This window comes from Phaseolus vulgaris, chromosome 4, assembly GCF_051622355.1.
Source record: "Phaseolus vulgaris cultivar YP4 chromosome 4, ASM5162235v1, whole genome shotgun sequence".
NCBI classification, from domain to species: Eukaryota; Viridiplantae; Streptophyta; class Magnoliopsida; order Fabales; family Fabaceae; genus Phaseolus; species Phaseolus vulgaris.
In genome coordinates this window covers 40,607,417-40,628,086 of record NC_143501.1, presented here as the reverse complement: position 1 = coordinate 40,628,086, position 20,670 = coordinate 40,607,417, and the positions used below count along the sequence as shown (strand labels likewise).

The 20,670-nt window shown below is 35.3% G+C and overlaps 1 protein-coding gene across 1 annotated transcript; it reads left to right on the top strand.

Annotated features, from left to right (window-relative positions):
- Window positions 1–18,593: 18,593 nt before the first annotated feature.
- Window positions 18,594–19,457, top strand: LOC137838773 (uncharacterized). The gene is made up of 2 exons (XM_068647999.2): window positions 18,594–18,813; window positions 18,895–19,457. Exons 1-2 carry the CDS (start codon window positions 18,594–18,596, stop codon window positions 19,455–19,457), a joined length of 783 nt encoding a protein of 260 aa, XP_068504100.2.
- Window positions 19,458–20,670: the final 1,213 nt, after the last annotated feature.

Genomic DNA, 20,670 nt, shown 5'->3' with positions numbered 1-20,670 from the left:
GAAAGGGCGCAGATGGAGTATTAATTGGACTGTCTATTGATTGAACATGCGTTACAGGTGAGCATGGAAGTTCGTGGTGTTGAACAAGATGCTTTGATGTCTCCAAATCCAAAAGGAAAGCTTGAAGACCTTGTTGTTGGGTGTGTGTGTGTGTGTTGTCTAGTTGTTTGAAACTTGTTAATTCACTCCTTAAGTTGATCCAAGTTCATTTGAATCTTTAACCTTTTGAAAAGATGTGTTTTCTAGAAAGCTGTCAAAAATTCAACATGTTGTTTTACCTTAGCTGTTTTTGAAAAACTTGGTTGACTTTGCTGTCAAACCAAAACAATCGATTGTTTCGACAAAGCAACCGATTGTTTTCCTGCAAACCTTAACAGAATTCTGTTAAGCGGTTTTAATATGTTTTAAATGATCCTAAATAACTTGGCTCCTTTATTAAATGCTTTTGACCACTTGGTGAGTCTATATAAAGGTGGTTTTATGCTCCTAATCTTGAAGTAACAGAAAGAGTTTAGCAAAACAGTTTTTCCAAGATTTGAAAGAGCTTTGGATCATTCTTAAGTGTGTGGAATAGGATTGGGTTGTAATTCTGAACTTTAAGTTTTGCAATACCCAGGTGTATTATATTCCCTTCTTCCTTGATTACTGTATTTCTGTAGTTGTGTTGCCAAGGAAGGTTGTGTGTTCTTGAGGTGTTCAAGATCAACATTCTTGGTGTGGTTTGCCAAAGGTAGTGTGTTTCTTGAGGGGTTCAAGGTCACTACTTTGGTGTGTGGTGTTTGTAATCTGGTTTTGATTGCATAGTGGAATACCCAGTGGTTTCTGGCGACTGGATGTAGCTCTTGGTGTAAGAGTGAACCAGTATAAATTGCTTGTGTGCTTATCTCTTACCCTTAACTCTTTAAATTCTGTTTTTAAGTTGTTTTTATAAACTGCTGATAAAAATAACCGATTGTTTCGACAAAACAACCGATTGTTTTTCTGATATCATCTTAAAACAGTTTTGGGTATTTGTTTCCTTGATTCTTTTCTCTGTAATTCAGCATTGATTTTCATTATACCTTCAAAGTTTGCGAAAATCCCTCTTAAACAATTCACCCCCCTCTCGTTTAAGGCCATATATTCTAACACGTGGTCTACAACATTAAACTCTAGCGGCTCAGGTATGTAGTCCATGTTATGATCGCCTAGGTCCACACTTAAATTTTTCGTGTGCACCTGTCTAGATGCCAATCGGGTTGTCCTTTGACCACTTCCAGTGGCCCTGTCGCTTGACCACAACTCCTCGATAAGATTGTAGTGCCGAATGGATTTGGCATGCCACTTATCAGCGAATGGTTTCGCCTACAAAAAGTCGGGTGTTATTATAATAACAAATTTTGGGATATTGTCATCTTTAATTATTGGATATTGTCATCTTTAATTACTTTGCGTGAATCAAGTTTTTCCAAACTTCGTCCTCGGCCTCGAAACATTTTGTGGCTTGGTTCCAACCAAAACCACTAAGGCCACTAAATAGGTCGTGGACCTCCCGCCACATGTCCTTCAAACATTTTTGTCGGTTCTTTACATTATTTTTCGTAACGGTAGGGAATCCGGCCTCGTGTAATGCAAGTACAATGTTATTATATTCCTGAGTCGTCCAACTGCCATCAATTCTCGACCCTCGTCGTGCCTCATCCACCATGGTATTAAGCAGGATAAAATCCATATTCGTGGTCCACTTTGTTGCCTATGTGAACCCAGTGAATGAACTTAGTTGAACACTTTTACTGCGATCCATCTAAACAAGCATTATGAAAGTTAGGACCAAATAGAGTAAGCATAATATAAAACAACATTTATTACAATATCAATTGTTTACATAATCTTGCCACATTTCATTTTCTATAGCGTCCCTAATGTGTGAACCTAGTCTATGATCATCGTCACGGACTTGAGAAGCTGAAACTTGTATATCTTGTTACAACAATTCACGATCCACTTCTTCTATTAAAGAGTCATCACTGTCCACCCCGCGAAGAAAGTTATGCAAAATACAACAAGCTAAAATAATATTTGTCATGGTATGCCAATCGTAATGTGGTTCGGTCCCACGTGCTATAATTGGGAAACGTTTTTTCATTACACCAAATATCCTTTCAATTACATTTCTAAGCAACGAATGACGATGATTAAACAATTCTCTCGAATCCTGCAGTCCTCTTCGAGAATACTCTTTCAAGTGGTATCTAACCCCACGATAAGGTGTTAATATTTGTGGTTTTAACATAAAACCTGCATCGCCAAGATAGTATTTTCCTACAAACATTCCAAGGAAACATCCATTAGTTATGTATATTATCACCTTTGTATCTATTATTATGAATTCTCAAACACCTTAAACTTGTCTTCTGGAATAACCAAAGGATCCTCTCCTATGAAAGCCTCCTTCAATATCCTCGAATCTGAGGTTATTCCTTCCCACCCGACTAGAACATACGTGAATTTCATATCCAAATCACAAGCTGTGAATACATTTTGAGTTGGTCAATCTTTTCTTCCTCGAAAACAAGGTGCATCAGCACATGGGACCTTCACACATACATGAGTGCCATTAATGGCCCCTAAACAATCCTAGTGGTAACCAAAATTTCAGGTCTAAAAAACTACAAATACAAAAGACATTATGAGATATGTAAAGGAAATTTGTAATAAACAAACCTTAAAGTACGGGGAAAATTTATTGTTGTGTAAGATTTGGGGTTGGACATCAATACCATATGCTTGCTTTATGAATTGTCCTTTCAACACCAAAATTGCATTTAATACGTTGTGAAAGTGACAAGAAATTGTTTCTCCAGACCGATGGAAAAAAATGAAACACTTTGATTCTTGACGTTATGTCCAATAATATGAAGAAATTTAGCAACTTGTTCTTCAAGTGTTGGATGATATGCATCCTTAACAACTTCGGTTGCCCTAATCCGTTCACATAATTGAATGAATGCTTCTGGTCCCATGCGAATAATGTCACGAGAACGTTCGGTGTGCACCAAATACTCCATCAATTCTTATCTGCGACGCTCTTTTCTTGGTTCAAACTCAGTAATAGAGTTCGTTGTATCACTTAACATACACAACAAATTCAAACCAAAGCAATGATGCAAAGGATCATCACTGATGCAAGTTGAGTATTTCTTTTCAATTGTTCTTGTATTTTTTAAATTAGATTCATGTTCGCACGAGTAAGATCATTATAAATTGCAATTGTATCCTCAAATTCTTGCATGTCTTCGTCGTCCCAAAGTGGTTTCCAATTGTTCTCGTTATCCATGTAATCTTGACCTTGTCATTGACAACCATAAAATAGTTTATGGATACACGTGAAATAGTTTATGTTACAAATAACTCTAACCACTTTACGTTGGAGTTACTATAATAGCATTAGGATTAGGGTTAGGATTAGGATTATGATTAGAATTATGGAAAGAATACTAATAGGATTACTTTAATCCTTATAATTAAATCTATACATAACTAATATCACTACTAATAATAAAAAGAAGTAAACACATAATAATAAAAAAGAAGTAAACACATAACAATAAAAAATGTAAAAAATAAACATAATAAAAAAATATAAAAACAGTAAACACAACAAACACATAATAACAAAAAAAATATAAATATAATTGTAAAAATTAAAAACAGTAAATACATAAAATAAAAAATAAACAGTAAAGACATAATAATAAAAAATATAAAAACATTAAACAAATAATAAAAAATATAAAAGTAGTAAACACCTAATATAAAAAAATATAAATTCATTTATAAAAATAAAAAAATTGAAAACACATAATAAAAAAATGTAAATACATTTATAAAAATTAAAAACAGTAAACACATAATTAAAAAGTAAAAAAAATGTAAATATATTTATAAAAATTAGAAACAACTATCACATAAAAAAGTAAACAAAACACTAAAAACCTGAGAAAAAAAATTAAATACAATTACTAAAATTAAAAACAGTAAACACAAAAAAAAACTAAACAATTTCTTGTTTTAAAAACAATAAACACATAATATATATATATATATATATATATATATATATATATTTATTTATAAAAAGAAATAGTAAATACATAAAATAAAATAAAAAGTGTAGATCCATTTATAAAAATTAAATACAGTAAACACATAATAAAAAACAAATAAAAGTCTAAATATATTTATAAAAATTGAAAACAGTACATACGTTAAAAAATAAACAACACAGTAAAAATCTAAAAAAAATTCAAATACAGTTATTAAGATTAAAAACAGTTAACATATAAAAAAAATTAAACAGTAGAAGTAGAAGAAGCACGGGAAAGAAGAAGCAATGTGACGAAGAGAATATGAAAAAAAAAAAAATAACAGAATCCAACATTTTTTTCACATAAGGGAGAATTGATTCTCCTTCTACCTTTAAAAGTCACATAATCGATTCTCCCAAATTACTTCTATAGAAAATCGACTCCGCATCTTTTGGAAAAATGTAAAATCAATTCTGCATCATTCAACCATATGGAAAATCGATTCTACTACATGTACAAAGATAGGAAAATCGATTCTATAGCATGTACAAAGATAAGAAAATCGATTCTATAGCATGTACAATGATAGGAAAATTGATTTTGGAAAATTTGGAAAAATGGAGACAAACCAATGAGTTTTATCTTGCTCAAACCATTTCTCTCGTTCATTCTTCGTTCTGGGCACAACAGCACAACAATCAAACCTAACTTCATTTATAGCAAACACAACTTCACTTTCACATTCATGGGGTCTACCATTTTGGTCAAGATTCTTCTGCAATTGATAGAACTGGACAATCTAATGAAAAGAAAAGTCATTGGCTCAAAACTGCACCACTATAACACAATGTAAACTCATTCACATGTGCACAAGGTGTTTAAAGGGTACAAAAGTAAAATGCTATTTGTATGGTCTTTGCTACATGTAATCCTCCCAAATCTTCTAGCTTTTGTGAGGAGGAGAAAAGTTTCTCACTCCGCTCTCCCATCCGCACCCACGCCTTCAAATACATGAATCCAAACATGAACTCCACCAGCTCGCCCCTCCCTCCTCATTGATCACATCCCAAAACAAACAGTGCCTTAAAGACAAAAGAATTTGTTTCGTCTCTCTTCCCCAAACACTCATCTATCGCATAGGCAACCACCACATGAGTGTCATCTTAATACTTGCACCATAATAGTTATTGTATAATCCTACAAGTTTTAAAAACATTAAGCACATTATCTCTTTAACGCGTGAGTAACCACATTATTTTTTAACCGATATTACATAGATTAAATATAAATATAAGAAGAGATAATGTGGTCTTTTCAGAAGGAGTATGCGGTGTGGTTGAAATTTATGGGGGTGTGGAATGCAAAGCCCCAAATCATGTTGTAAAGCTTTAACCAAAGGCAATTGATTCGTGCACCATATTACTGCACCCAATAAAAGAAGAAAAGACAAAAGTATCCTTAAATGGGGTTCATATAAAATTACATTCTGGATCCCCTTTTCCAGAACACAATAATATCTTATGAATAAATTTTTCCATAATGAATTATTTTCAATTCCGGATTTTTTTATCCGGAATGGGATTTTGATTTTTTGTTTCTGGATTTTTATATCCAGAACACAATAATCTCTTCCGGATTTTTATTTCGAAATGCATTATTTTAATTTCGGATTTTCATTTCCAGAATAAAAGGTATATTTAGAATTTTTGAAATTGTGTTGGGTGCAGGTTCAAAAGTGTTGGGTGCAGGAAGCAATTACCTTAACCAAAAACCAAGCCGTATTCATCATTCTAAAAATCAAACTTGATTCAAGGCTGAATCAAAGATAAAAGCCCAAGTATAAAACTAATTGGATGGGCCAACAAAGTCTAGAACTGACATTTATTAGGTCATTTCTTTGTGCACCACCATATCCATGTACACCTCATAAGATAGTTAAAAGACCAAATTTTTCCTTTGCTTTGCTACCACTACTCCTTGATGTCAGCGCTGTCACTTCTTTGTTGCTGTGTGACCTTTTGTGTTGTGTCATGCATTGATTTAAGAAAGAAAATATTTTCAATTGTGAAAAAAAAACTTTAGAATTGTGTAATAAAAAAAATAATTTTGAACTACACCGTCTGAAGTCAAAAAAATAAGTTTTATATTGTGTAATACGAGATTGTGCAGAAGATTCTCCGATAACATAATATAAAGAAAAAAAATTGTGAAAAAAATGAGTTATGAATACATATTTTGGAATTCAAAAAACACTTTTGAATTATGTATCTGTTTACATTTTATACTTTTAAAAGAAAAAAACGAGAGAACACATAGTTTAATAACAATGGGCATTTTAATAAAATTTCAAAAAGAATATGTGATATTACAATTTACATTTTAATACGAGGTTTCGTGATAATGAGTCGAAATAGTCTTTGGAAAACATGTGTTTCCTACATTCTATAATAATCGAACTGGCACAAGATATATATTTATGATATTAAAAAAAAGTAAAATAAAAATATTTTTTAATAAAATATAACATAATATTATATTAAACAACGTTTGAAGTTATATTAGGTATTCGTTTGTTATTTTAGTGTCTTAGAATAAATATATAAAGTAACTCATGAAATGGTAACATATAACACTTTATATGAAAAATATATATAATTACAATTATTAAAATTTATTTTCAATAAAGATTATCGTTTATTTGATTGTCTAGTTTAAAATAATGAAATTTAAAAATTTGTGTATTCGCTATAACATAAAATAATAAAAGAAATTTAAAAAATTTATAAAAAAAGGAGGAAGAAAAGTTCGTCCTGCTAGAGAATAAAATTTAATATCTTTATATAAAAATTAAATATATTAATATTATATTTAATATAAATATATTATTTTAGTATCTAAAATTATTGATTAAGATTCACCACTTATTAAAGCAAAAGTTATCCCATAATAACAAATAAAAAATATGTTTCAAAATCATGTAGACCCATAAGATATTCTATATATTGAATTATAATGTAAAATAAAAGGATTCTAAAGGGAATAAACAAGAAAATAATCGAAAAGGTGCAAAACCTTTTCTATGCTTTTTATGATGCGATTATGCTTATTAAATTCTAAGTATATTATATAGGAAACAAGATATTAATGGACTATAGTCCAAGGCATACCAATGGATTGCAAACAATAATATAAAGGAATTCCCCAAAAGTCTATATCTTACCATACATAAAGAAGTGAATATATTCCAAGATAAAAAAAAATGCTAAAGTTACACAAATTGAGAATCCTTAAAAAGATAATGGTTACCATTGCACTTATTGTTAAAAGATAGTATTTTATTGGAATCATTTAGTATAATTGAAGGAGAGATAAATGTAATTTGTCTTGTTTAGACTAAAACGACAAAAAATTTATATGTTGTTCGGGTTTTTTTATCGATAAAAAATAAATTAAATTAAATAGCATATTAAAAAAATATTGCAATATATATTTTTTTTAAAAAGTATATACCTCTAATCCAAAAAAATTCCAACTTTACCTATTTTACATTCCAAAAAAATTATTCATAAGCTTCCTACTTAACTCAGGATATTAACTTCTACATAAGCCTATTAAAACTATCCAAAAGAAAATACATGTGGTAAAAATATATTCCCATTATATATAAATATTCATCTAATTAACAATTTCACTAGTAAAATTAGCAATAAGTTCAAAAATCCTTTGAGAAGACTAAAACATATTAATCACATAATTTTATTCTAATTTTTATATTATTGTTATAGTTATTATTATTACTAGTGGAAACAGAGGCGATGCTACGGTTGTGTATCCGCGTTTTCCTCTTCTGCTCAATTTATTTATGATAGAAATTTAATAAATATAGAAAAATAATTTTGGATGAGTCGAAATTGAAAAGAAAAAATAATATGTAAAAGAAATTGATGAATTGATAATCAACCTCTTTTTTCTTCTTTTCTGGTTTGAGTTTTTCTTTCTTCTTCAAGTTTTTTCTCTTCTTCCATTGGTAGTTTTGAGATTGGAGAGAGTGATGATATTCACGTTAAGGTTAAGATTCACTTGATAATAGATACAAAAGAATAATAGTTACCAAAGAATAGAATTGCTTGAAATGGAGTAGAGAGTGATTGAAAATTAATATTATTTTATTTGATATGTTAGATTTAGTGTAGGAACCGAATGAGAGTGAGAATATGATTTTACTATCTTTCTATTGCCTTAAAATAAATAATTAAGGAAAGAAGAGTTGAGGAACTTAATTTGCATATAAAAACTGTGCATTAATATTAATTTAAAAAATTAAAAAATAATTTTAATTTTTAAGTAATTCATATGAAATGATAAAGTACTTCATTGTACTAATAAAATGAGATATATTAAATAAAGGTGAAATCAGAAAAAAAAATTATGTACACACAAAAACTGTTATTTAAAGAAATCCTCTTTATATATAGCTATATTATTATTATTATAGTTATTATTATCATTTAAATAGTATTTTGTACTTACAAAGCATTGAAATAATGTTTTAAGGTAGAATTGTTTAAAAAGGTATATAAATAATTCATATATTTAATTTATTATTTTGATTACTTTGAGTAACTTATATATAGAATTAAATACATCATTTTCAGATTATTTTCCTTGTATATTTTTACTCACATCACAATATTTTGTAACTGCCGTTGTAACACATTTTTTATTATTTATTTTTTTACTTTTGCATTATTTATATTTTCAGTACTAGAAAATAAAATAAAAATATTTAATTTAATTTAAATTAATTAATTAATTAATTAATTAATTTATCTAATTTAAATAATTAAATACTTAAACTAATCTCTTTAATAAATATTAAAATACTTATGTATTTTATTTATAAATTCAAAACTAAATCATTAATATATTAATCATGTTAATGAATTGATAAGTTGATCAAGTTATACATTTTAACAATAATTTTAATTATTGAGCTAATATAAAATAATTTTACTTTAAAAAATTATTAGAAAAATAAAACAATTTTTTTTATCCTTTAAAAGTTTTTTAATTGACTTCAGAAAATAGTAAAAATACCAAGATGTAATCAGCTAACTTATGATGGATAATTAAGAAAATTATATTTCTTTCTTCATTATCATGACCAAGATTTTAATAATTATTAATTTCACAAATATTTAACTATATATAATATTTATTTATTCTAGTGTAACCACTACAAATTCAAATTTGGAACGCATAACAAATAACTTCTTGTTCATGACAATTCCATGTCAAAGAAAATAGTTTTCTCTTTTTAAAATTTCGATTGACAGTCTAAGGTAATCAAGCATTATTATTTGAGTAAATTCAACGATCACCATATTATTTATATATAATAAATAAAATATTTTTATATTTATCTGATAAAATATTATTAATATATATTGTTCTATTCATATTATTAATATCATTCATAATAAACTTATGATGAAAAATAATTAAAATTTAAATTATAACAAACTCATTTTTATCATCACAATCTTCATTACAATAATAAATAGCAAATTATAATAAATAACTTAATTAAAATAATTATTATATTAAATAAATATGATAAAGAAAAATTACTCAAAAAATTATTACAAAATAATAAAATTTTGATCACACATATGCACTCCAATCATTTGTTGAATTAATTCTTAAAAAATCATTACACAACAAAACGTGAATCGTGAACCAATACAAAACATAATTACACATCCTCCTCCTAAAAAACATTTGTTATATATTGTGAACAAGGTAAATGTGTGTGTTCACACAATAGCATTCTTTGTACAGAAAAAATTGCGTACAAGTAAAAAGTTGAGGCAATTGCTTTCTGCACCCGATCAATTGTGACTGGCACCCGACACACTTTTAAAAATCCTAAAATGCCCTTGTCTTCTTTATTTACGGATAAAAATATCCGGAATTGCTAGTTGCTTACGGATAAAAATATCCGGAACTGATCGTTGCTTATGGATAAAAATATCCGGAAGCCACAGTTGTGCCTACGGATAAAAATATCCGGAAGCCAACCACAGTTGTGCCTACGGATAAAAATATCCGGACCCAACTATATTCTGGATAAAAATATCTGTAAGTCAAAACAAACTTACGGATAAAAATATCCGGACCCCAAACTCCCTTATGGATAAAAATATTCGCACCTCTCAAAAGTCACTTGCGGATAAAAATATCCGCAACTCTCACTCACTTATGGATAAAAATATCCGGAAGCATGACGTACCTTCGAATCTGGTGCTCTGCTTGCGATAATGGAGGTCACGGTGGGTGCAGAAGAATGGAGAAGAACGTCGCTCACGGTGGTTGGACAACAAGCTTGCTCACGGTGGCTGCACAACACGGTGGCTTACGGTGGCTGCGGCAGGCACAATGGAATGGAAGAAGAGAAGAATAGGGTTGGTGCAGGTGATTGGGTGCATATCACAATTATATTTTTCAGAATTTCATTAAGGGTATATTCGTCTTTTACTATTAAGTGATTGGGTGCCAGTTAGAATGTGTTGGGTGCAGGGAGAATGTGCCAAAAGTTGAACTTAGAAAAAAATTGAAATGAGAACAGCAAAGTCCTAAAACAATAGATTGGTGCTGTAATTACAATTTGTTGGGCTAACTTTTGAAAATTTCTTCCTGCACCTCATTTCTCTTTTCTTGCACGTCCATATAATACATGCAATGACAAATTTGCCTATTTTTCATCTTTTTTATTTACACTTCTCTTCTCTTTTTTCTGATACTAAAATTCTTAATTACGGATTTATACAATTGGAAAAAAAAAAATCATGCACCTTTTGTTTAAGGATAATTTTAAAATTGAAAGATTTATGGAGGTGCAGAAAGAAAATATGAAAGTGAAGGAAGAAATTGTCCTAATTTTATATTCAACAAAGAAAGAATTCATGACAATTACTTCCTCCATTCAACAAATTTGAACATACATCCTATTATTGACAAAAAATGATAAAAATTTCCTCTATAATTTGTATGTAAGGGTAAAGGGTGTAAGTCAAAAATGTATTTAGAAATATATTTATGAATTTAGACTTCTAGATTATTTTTCTAAAATATGTTTACAAATTTTGTTTTCCAAATTTTTCTTTTAGAATGTATGTTTTATATTCTGGAATTTTTTTTCAAAATAGAATTTTAGTTTTATAATTCTATTCCAGAATTTCATTTTCAGAATAAAAAAAAATCTATTTTAAGATTTTTTTTTCAGAATATAATTTTTAATTTCAATTTTTTTGATTCTGAAATAAAAAGATAATTTCAGAATTTCAAAAAATTGATTGGAAACAGATTGAAAATTATTGGGTAGAGTAAACAATTTTCATTCCTTAGTTGGATTGAACTTTATCTTTATATTAACTATTAAAACCTTATTGTATAAAAAAACATTAATATATCTTAAGTCGACAATAATGACCAATGGATACATAACATTGTTGGACAGAGATTTATTTATTAAATTAATTATGAAGATGGTAGCTTGTAAAATGAGACTACAAATGTGAAGCGTGGCCTTTACACCATGCATAAGGCCAAACAAGAATCTTCTCAAATCCCACTAACTTTTCTCTTCTTCACAAAGTCAAATGAATTAACAAAACCAACAACCTTTTACAACCACACTCCTTTTCATTTTTTCAAACATTTTTCTCCTAACAGAAATTTTCTTTGGTCACAAGCTTTCTCCCTTTGCTCTTACCTACACATTTGAAACACTCTTCTAACAAACAACCTTTCTCTTATTAGTGATTTTACTTTCCCACACTTAGATAACATTTCCTCAAAATAGCTTTCTCTAAGTAGCACTTCAATTATAATAAACCATAAAAGTTCTCAATTTGGACTCTTCAAAATTGTCTATAATACCATGCCAAAATGTTATTTTATGCTTACCAATCACTAAATATTGTATGATGTGATTCAAAACCATCTTAAATATAATGGAGATTTCTAATTTCTTTAAAATTACTAAAAAAATTATTAAATATAAACTAAAATTTAGAAACAAAAAATAATTAATTACTATATTGATTAAATTAGATACTATTTTAAAGACTTAAAAAAATTATTGGTATCTAAAGAAGTTTATATTACTGATAAATAGTTCATAAATTGATATCTAATTAGTTATCAAGGTTTTAGTTACTGTACTGGACAAAAATGCTCGGGACCTTAGTCCAAGCATTTGGTTGTGGTCAGCTCGACTTTGGGGCCAAAAGCGGATCATGGGCTCGATCCAGTTTTAATGGTAAGCTCGGTAAAAGAGCAGAAAATATTAAGTTTGGATATATAATATTATATGGTATGCATTAGTTAAATATATATGTGAATATAAAGTTGTTAGTTGAATATATATTAATGAATATATAAGTTGTTAATTGAATATATAAGTTGTTAAATCTGTTAACTAAGTAGCAAGCACATGTGAATAAAGGTGCACGAGATTCTCTTATGTTGTTAGCACTGTGAGTAAAGGTGCCCGTAGGCAAAATATTTTTTTGTTATATATGCTTTCTATTGAGATTATATTCTCGTGAGTGAAAACTGTTAAAGGGATAACTATAAAAGGGGCTTGAGAACCCGGGAAAGGTATGTTGTTTCTGAGTGCTAGAGACTGAAACTGATTATTATCTTGTATGCTCTCACTAGCTTGATCGTCGGTGTGTGACCAACAGGTAGTGCCCCTTTTGTCTCAGCAAAGCGTTGTTCCAGTGCACCAAGAAGAGACAGACTAGAAGCAGAGCTTGCCCATCCAGTCAACCCGAGGTCAACCGACGAGAACATTTGGCGCATAGCGTGGGGCCCGATAAAACTTGATCCCATCCGCATTCGTGATTGAGCTTTCTGACGTGATGAAAAACACAAGGCAAGGCCCGTAGGGATCTGAAGTAAGTGATGCCCCCGTCTTACAACAACTCATGGATGTCATGAGGGCTCTCCAGGAGTCCAACGAGGAGCACAGACGAAAGCAAGAACGGATCCAAGAAGAAGCCAGGGTTGAGCAGGAGAGGCTACGAGCGGAAGCCCGAGCTGAGCAAGAGCTTCCACAGAATTGCCTGATGGCAGAAATTGAGGCATCTCGGACAACAATGGAGGGGCACGTGCAAGCCAATGAGGAGTTGTGCAAAACCAATGAGGAATTACGCAAGATCTTGCACCAACGTGTCCAATGTTCCACCAGGGAACGACCTCTAAGCTTGCCAGCGAGGAATAGTCCCAAACCATTCTCAAAGGAGATCATGGATGAGCTTGTGCCAGCTCATTACATTACACCAAAAATCGCCTTTTTTCATAGGGATAAAGACCCTAAAAATCACCTTACGACATTCAATGCTCGGATGATTATCTCTGGAGGAACGAATGTCATCCAATGTAAAATGTTCATGGCCACTTTTACAGGTACAACCCTACAATGGTTCAGTGGGATCCTTGATGGTCAGATCACTTCTTTCTCTCAGTTTTCCACGATGTTTAGAGAGCAGTTCTCCGCCAACAAGGTCAAACCCCGAGGATATATGACCTTTTCGACGTGAGGCAAAGGGAGGGAGAGTCATTGAAGAATTACTTGAATAAGTTCAGTGTGCTTACGATAAGACTTCAAATGCATGATGAAGATATGATGATCGCTGCTTTCGAGCAAGGGATCGCGGCAGGACCATTTAGTGACTCGTTAATCAGAAATCCAACAGAGAAAATTTTTGAGGTACGAGAACAAGCTGTCGCTCACATTGAAGTAGAGGAGGTCGTAGTAAAAAAAGAACGACAACTCGTATTTAAGGCAACTTAGGCCTAAGGAAAGCGATCGAGCTCGACCCTTGCGAGTCAATGAAACCTTGACCGAGAAGAGAATGGACTCGAGGTACGTGCCATACGTAGCCAAGAGGGACGAGCCCAAGACAAAGGCTAGGGAGGAGTCAGCAACCCCAACCCAAATTCTGAGTGTCCTACAAAGAATTGTTGAGCATGTCAGGGGTAGTAAACAAGCTGAAGTTTTCCTGAAAGAAAGATCGGAATCTAGGATCATGAAGAGATGCCTGGTGTGAGTTCCTCAAAGCATTTGGGCATAATGTCAAGTGATGCATAGCTTTAGGCCACCAACTGGAAAGCTTGGTGAAGGAAGGGTTCCTGAAGGAGTATCTTGAGGCTGACCAGGGAGAGCCAAAAGGAGAGGTCGCTCTCTGGGACCAAGTACATGAGACACCGATTCATGGAGAGATGAACACCATCTCGGGAGGATTTTCAGGAAGACGAAACTCTACTTCCAAACGTAAGGGATATGCACGAGTAGTGATGTCCCTGAAGGCAATCATCCTCGGATCCCACTCTCTGCTTCGCGAGCTCCGACCTGGAAGACGTGGTTCCTCACGAGAATGATCCAGTGGTGATATCTGTCGTCACCGTAGGAAGAAAAGTGCACAAAGTCTTGATTGATCAAGGGAGCTCGGCTAATGTGATGTTCTGGGGAACATTCACTAGCTTGCAGTTATCCCCCGACCAGTTGAGGCCATATGGTGGGTGCTTAGTCGGCTTCACAGGAGATCAAGTAGAAGTACGAGGGTACGTTAAGCTAAGGACGACCTTCTTTAACAACATCGCGACCAGGATGATCACCATCAGGTACATCGTTGTTAACGCATCCTCCGCTTACAACCGGCTGAGGCCATACGATGGGTGCTTAGTCGGCTTCACAGGAGATCAAGTAGAAGTACGAGGGTACGTTAAGCTAAGGACGACCTTCTTTAACGACATCGCGACCAGGATGATTACCATCAGGTACATCGTTGTTAACGCGTCCTCTGCTTACAATTTGCTTTTGGGGCGACCTTCCCTGAACATATTGGGTGCGGTGGCCTCAACGACCCATATGAAGATGAAGTTGCCTTCTTCTGAGGGAGGAGTGATTACCATAAAGTCCAACCAGAAGACGACGCGAAAGTGTTACGAGAGTAGCCTGAAGAATAGAAGAGGAAGGAGAACCAGAATGGATTACGGAGGCAGAATTCGTCAATAAGAGGTGACATGGACCTGTTGGAGAGGTTCAGGAAAGGGAGATAAAAGGGAAGAACTTTAAGCTCGACACCTCTTTGGGAAAAGAGCTCGAGGATAAGATAGTTGATTTGACATCGGTGAACATGGGTGCTTTCACATGGTCGTCCGCAGACATGCCCAGGATAAACCCAGACTTCCCATGTCATCGGCTTACCATGGATGAGAGAGTCAAGCCTGTGGTCCAAAGGAGAAGGAAGTTCAACGAGGATAAGCACCTCGTCATCTGAGAAGAGACTTGAAAGTTGTTGGATGTTGGCCATGTAAGGGAGATTCAATACCCTGAGCGGTTAGCAAACATTGTGTTGGTTAAGAAGGCCAACGGAAAGTGCAGGATGTTTGTCAACTTCACTGACCTGAACAAGGCTTGTCCCAAGGACTCTTACCCGCTACCAAGCATAGATTCCTTGGTAGACAGTGCCTCAGGTTGTCAGTTGTTAAACTTCTTGGAGGCGTTCTCGGGATACAACCAGATTCGTATGCACCCGAAGGACGAGAGTAAGACAACCTTTATGGTCGAGTTCGCCGTTTTTTGCTACAAGGTCATGCCTTTGGCCTTAAGAACGCTGGCGCTACCTATCAAAGACTGATGGATCAGATTCTTGCCCCAATGCTTAGGCGAAATGTACAAGCGTATGTAGACGACATGGTCGTCACGTCAAAAGAGAAGGTCTAGCATATTGCTGACCTGGAAGAGATAATCAGAACAATAGCAAAGTACAATTTGAAGCTTAATCCAGATAAGTGCATTTTTTGGGGTGGAAGCTAGGAAGTTCCTTGGTTTCTTGCTAACTGAAAGGGGCATAGAGGAGAACCCCAACAAATGTGCTGCAATCATAGGAATGAGGAGCCCGACCAATATAAAAGACGTCCAACAGTTAACTAGGCGCATGACCGCCCTGTCTCGTTTCCTGTCAGCCAGTGGTGATAAGGGGTATCCTTATTTCCATTGCCTAAAAAAGAACAATCGTTTTGTATGGACCAAAGAATGTGAGCAAGCCTTCACCAAGTTGAAAGAGTACTTGGCCAGTCCCCCTGTTCTTGGTAAGCCAATCCCAGGTACCCCTGTTCGTCTTTATTTTGCGATTATAAATCGGACGATTAACTCAGTCATCTTGCAAGATCAAGATAAGGTCCAAAAGCCAGTCTACTTTGTGAGTAAGGTACTGCAAGTACCGAAAACTTGGCATCATGCTATCGAGAAAGCTGCCTTAGTAGTGGTGTTTACAGCTCGACAACTTCTGCCCATTCGCAAGGACCTTCAAAAGCCCGATATAGCAGGTCAGATGATCCATTGGGTGGTGGAGTTACCTGAGTTTGACATACAGTACGAACCTAGAGAGCCGATCAAGGGTCAGGTATACGTTGATTTCCTGGTAGAACTTTCATCTGACAACAACTAGCTCGATTCCAATGATTTCCAATGGGTCCTTTCGGTAGATGGATCCTCTAATCAGCAGGTTGTCAGTTGTTAAACTTCTTGGAGGCGTTCTCGGGATACAACCAGATTCGTATGCACCCGAAGGACGAGAGTAAGACAACCTTTATGGTCGAGTTCGCCGTTTTTTGCTACAAGGTCATGCCTTTGGCCTTAAGAACGCTGGCGCTACCTATCAAAGACTGATGGATCAGATTCTTGCCCCAATGCTTAGGCGAAATGTACAAGCGTATGTAGACGACATGGTCGTCACGTCAAAAGAGAAGGTCTAGCATATTGCTGACCTGGAAGAGATAATCAGAACAATAGCAAAGTACAATTTGAAGCTTAATCCAGATAAGTGCATTTTTTGGGGTGGAAGCTAGGAAGTTCCTTGGTTTCTTGCTAACTGAAAGGGGCATAGAGGAGAACCCCAACAAATGTGCTGCAATCATAGGAATGAGGAGCCCGACCAATATAAAAGACGTCCAACAGTTAACTAGGCGCATGACCGCCCTGTCTCGTTTCCTGTCAGCCAGTGGTGATAAGGGGTATCCTTATTTCCATTGCCTAAAAAAGAACAATCGTTTTGTATGGACCAAAGAATGTGAGCAAGCCTTCACCAAGTTGAAAGAGTACTTGGCCAGTCCCCCTGTTCTTGGTAAGCCAATCCCAGGTACCCCTGTTCGTCTTTATTTTGCGATTATAAATCGGACGATTAACTCAGTCATCTTGCAAGATCAAGATAAGGTCCAAAAGCCAGTCTACTTTGTGAGTAAGGTACTGCAAGTACCGAAAACTTGGCATCATGCTATCGAGAAAGCTGCCTTAGTAGTGGTGTTTACAGCTCGACAACTTCTGCCCATTCGCAAGGACCTTCAAAAGCCCGATATAGCAGGTCAGATGATCCATTGGGTGGTGGAGTTACCTGAGTTTGACATACAGTACGAACCTAGAGAGCCGATCAAGGGTCAGGTATACGTTGATTTCCTGGTAGAACTTTCATCTGACAACAACTAGCTCGATTCCAATGATTTCCAATGGGTCCTTTCGGTAGATGGATCCTCTAATCAGCAGGGAAGTGGGGTTGGGGTCATTCTAGAGAGACCAAGCGGGTTGTTGATCAAACAAGCCCTGTCGTTCGTATTCAAGGCAAGTAACAATCAAGCTAAGTATGAGGCCTTGATAGCAGGGATGTTGCAAGCCAATAAGTTGGGAGCTCAAAGTTTATTGGTAAAGAGTGAGTATCAGGCCAAGGATCTGCAGCTCGCCTCATATCTCAAGTATGTGACGATCTTGAAAGCAGCCTTCTCTATGTTCGACCTTGTTCACGTTCCCAAAGAGCAAAACACTCGAGCAGACTTGCTGTCTAAGTTGGCTAGTTCAGGGAAGGGAGGTCGGCAGAGGTCGGTAATTCAGAAGGCATTAAAGTCGCCCAGAACAACTGAAGGAGAACCAACCGAGGTCAGCCATGTGGAGGTCCTGGGGATCAGCTCAGGGAAAGAGATAAGTCATCGGTCGATGACTCAGGAGACCCTGAGAGTCCTAAGGATAACTACCTACCGGTTGTTGGGAGACGAGTTTCTTGAGGTTTTGCAGGTCGACACCACAAAGACCTGGATAACACCTTACCAGTGTTACTTCCTACCGAGCCTACGGAGGCTAAGACAGTTAAGAGAAATGCGGGAAGGTATACCCTAATAGATGGCAGACTCTTTCGTCATAGTTATACTCACCCAATCCTCACTTGTGTGAATGGAGATCAGTGTACTCGCATCATGGTCGAGCTTCATGAAGGTATTTGCAATAGTCATATTGGGGACGAGCTCTCTGGTTGAAGGTCATCTGAGTTGGGTATTACTGATCGACCATGAAGGAGGATTGCGTGAAGTATGCCCAATGCTACGAGCAATGTCAGAATCACGCTAATTGGTGCCACACACCAGCGAGGAGCTGAGGTCCATTTATAGCCTGTGGCCCTTCCATACATGGGGAATAGACATTCTAGGTCCTTTCCCTTTGACGATAGGACAAATGAAATATCTCATTGTGTTGAGTACTTCACCAAGTGGGTTGAAGTTGAGCCAGTTGCACAGATAACTACTCACAAGGTGCAACATTTAGTGTGGAAGAACATTGTGTGCCGTTTTGGGATCTCGAGGCATCTAGTTTCCGACAATGGAACCCAATTTGCTAGTGAACAGTTGGGTAAGCTATGTTTGGAGTTTGGGATAAAGTAGATATTCGCCTCGGTGGAAAACCCTTAGACGAATGGTCAAGTTCAATCAGCTAACAAAGTCCTATTGAGAGGGTTGAAGAGGAGATTGGAGAAGGAAAATGGAACTTGGTCAAACGAAGTTCCCAGAATTCTGTGGGCCTATCACACCACCCCTCAGTCAACAACTAAAGAGACGCCATTTAGTTTGGTGTATGGTTCAGAGGCCATGATACCGGTAGAGATACAAGAAAGCTTTCCGCGGTTCCAAAGCTTCGTTGTTGACGAATCCAACGAAGGAAGAAAGGTGAACCTAGATTTGCTAGATGAGGTGTGTGAATATGCCCGTATTAACTTGGAGGCTTTGAAGAGAAGAGTGGAGTTGAGGCAAAAAACCAAGAAGAGACCTTGGCAGTTCAAGGTTACCGACTTGGTAAGGCGAAAGGCCCATCCTTACCAGTTAGAATACAAGTTGTCTCCAAAGTGGACTGACCCGTTTCGTGTAGTCGAGGTGCTCGAGAACGGAGCATATAGGCTAGAAACCCCTGGAGGGGGGAGCTATTCCTCGAGTGTGGAATGTGGCAAACTTCAAGTTTTACTTCAGTTAAGATGTTTTGTTTTAGTGCTTCCTTTTTGAACAATTTGATGTTTAAGGTGAGGCCTTTTTTTCCCTTGAAGGAGTTTTTTAATGAGGTCATCTAATGATAAGTTTGTTCTTGAAAGATGGTGCATTAGTTCAGTCTATTTATTTGAGTTAGCACACGATGAGACGACCCGACTTGTTGTCAGTACGACTACCCGAGTACAGGCGCCCTGTGTGTGAAATGGTTATCAAGTATCAGGTAAGACGACCTGACTCGCTGTCAGTACGACTACTCGAGTACAGGCGCCTTGTGCGTGAAATGGTTATCTAGTATCAGGTAAGATGACCTGACTCGGTGTCAGTACGACTACCCGAGTACAGACGCCCTGTGCGTGAAATGGTTATGTAGTATCAGGTAAGACAACTTGGCTCGGTGTCAGTATGACTACCCGAGTACAGGCGCCCTATGTGTAAACTGGTTATTTAGTGTTAGGTAAGATGACCTAGCTCGGTGTCAGTACGACTATCTAAGTACAAGCGCCCTGTGCGTAAAATTGATGTAAAGGAAGTATTTAGGCAAGGTAAGATGACCTCGCTCGGCATAAGAACGACTACCTGAGTACAAACGCTCTGCAAAATAATTTGTTTGACTTGATGCAAGGTAAGACAACCTAACTCGGTGTAATAATGACTACCCGACTATAGGCGCTTTGCAAATAGATTTTACGGAGAAGTTGTTTTGGTACATGGTAAGTCAGGCTAACGCAGGGTGTGAGCGGTCACTCGAGTTCAGGCCCTCTTTGAAAAGATTAAATGATACGTAGTAGGATCATTCGCTTATACAAGAGAGGTTAGCTCGGTGTACGCGTGGTTATCCGAGTTTAGTTACCCTAAGTGATAAATGAATCATTCTTAGCGTGGAATAAGACGACCAAGCTCAGGAAGATATGATTATCCGAGTAGGCGCTCTGTGAAGCAAAGCTTGGTGAGATCAAGGTATATGGCCCTTGGCCAAGTTTGTGGAGTACACCTATGCATGTTGAGATTGAGTATAGGCTTGTCTTAACTATGGGTGTATAGTTCATCAAAATGTTAGTTCTTTGTTAAGTGGGAACTCCATAGTTTTTCATGCTTAGATTCACCTAAGTTGGAGTCTTGCTATCTTTATTACTTCATGCTCAAGAGGTAGATATGGTTTAGTGTAAGTAATAGAGTGTTTGCATGTATGTTGATAGTAGTTGAAGTTTGCTATATGATAAGTTAAGTA

Coding starts and splice junctions, on each gene's coding strand:
- LOC137838773 (XM_068647999.2), top strand. CDS start 18,594: ATGGGGAATAGACATTCTAGGTCCTTTCCCTTTGACGATAGGACAAAT. Junction 18,814..18,894: donor ATTTGCTAGTGAACAGTTGG/GTAAGCTATGTT, acceptor AAGTTCAATCAG/CTAACAAAGTCCTATTGAGA.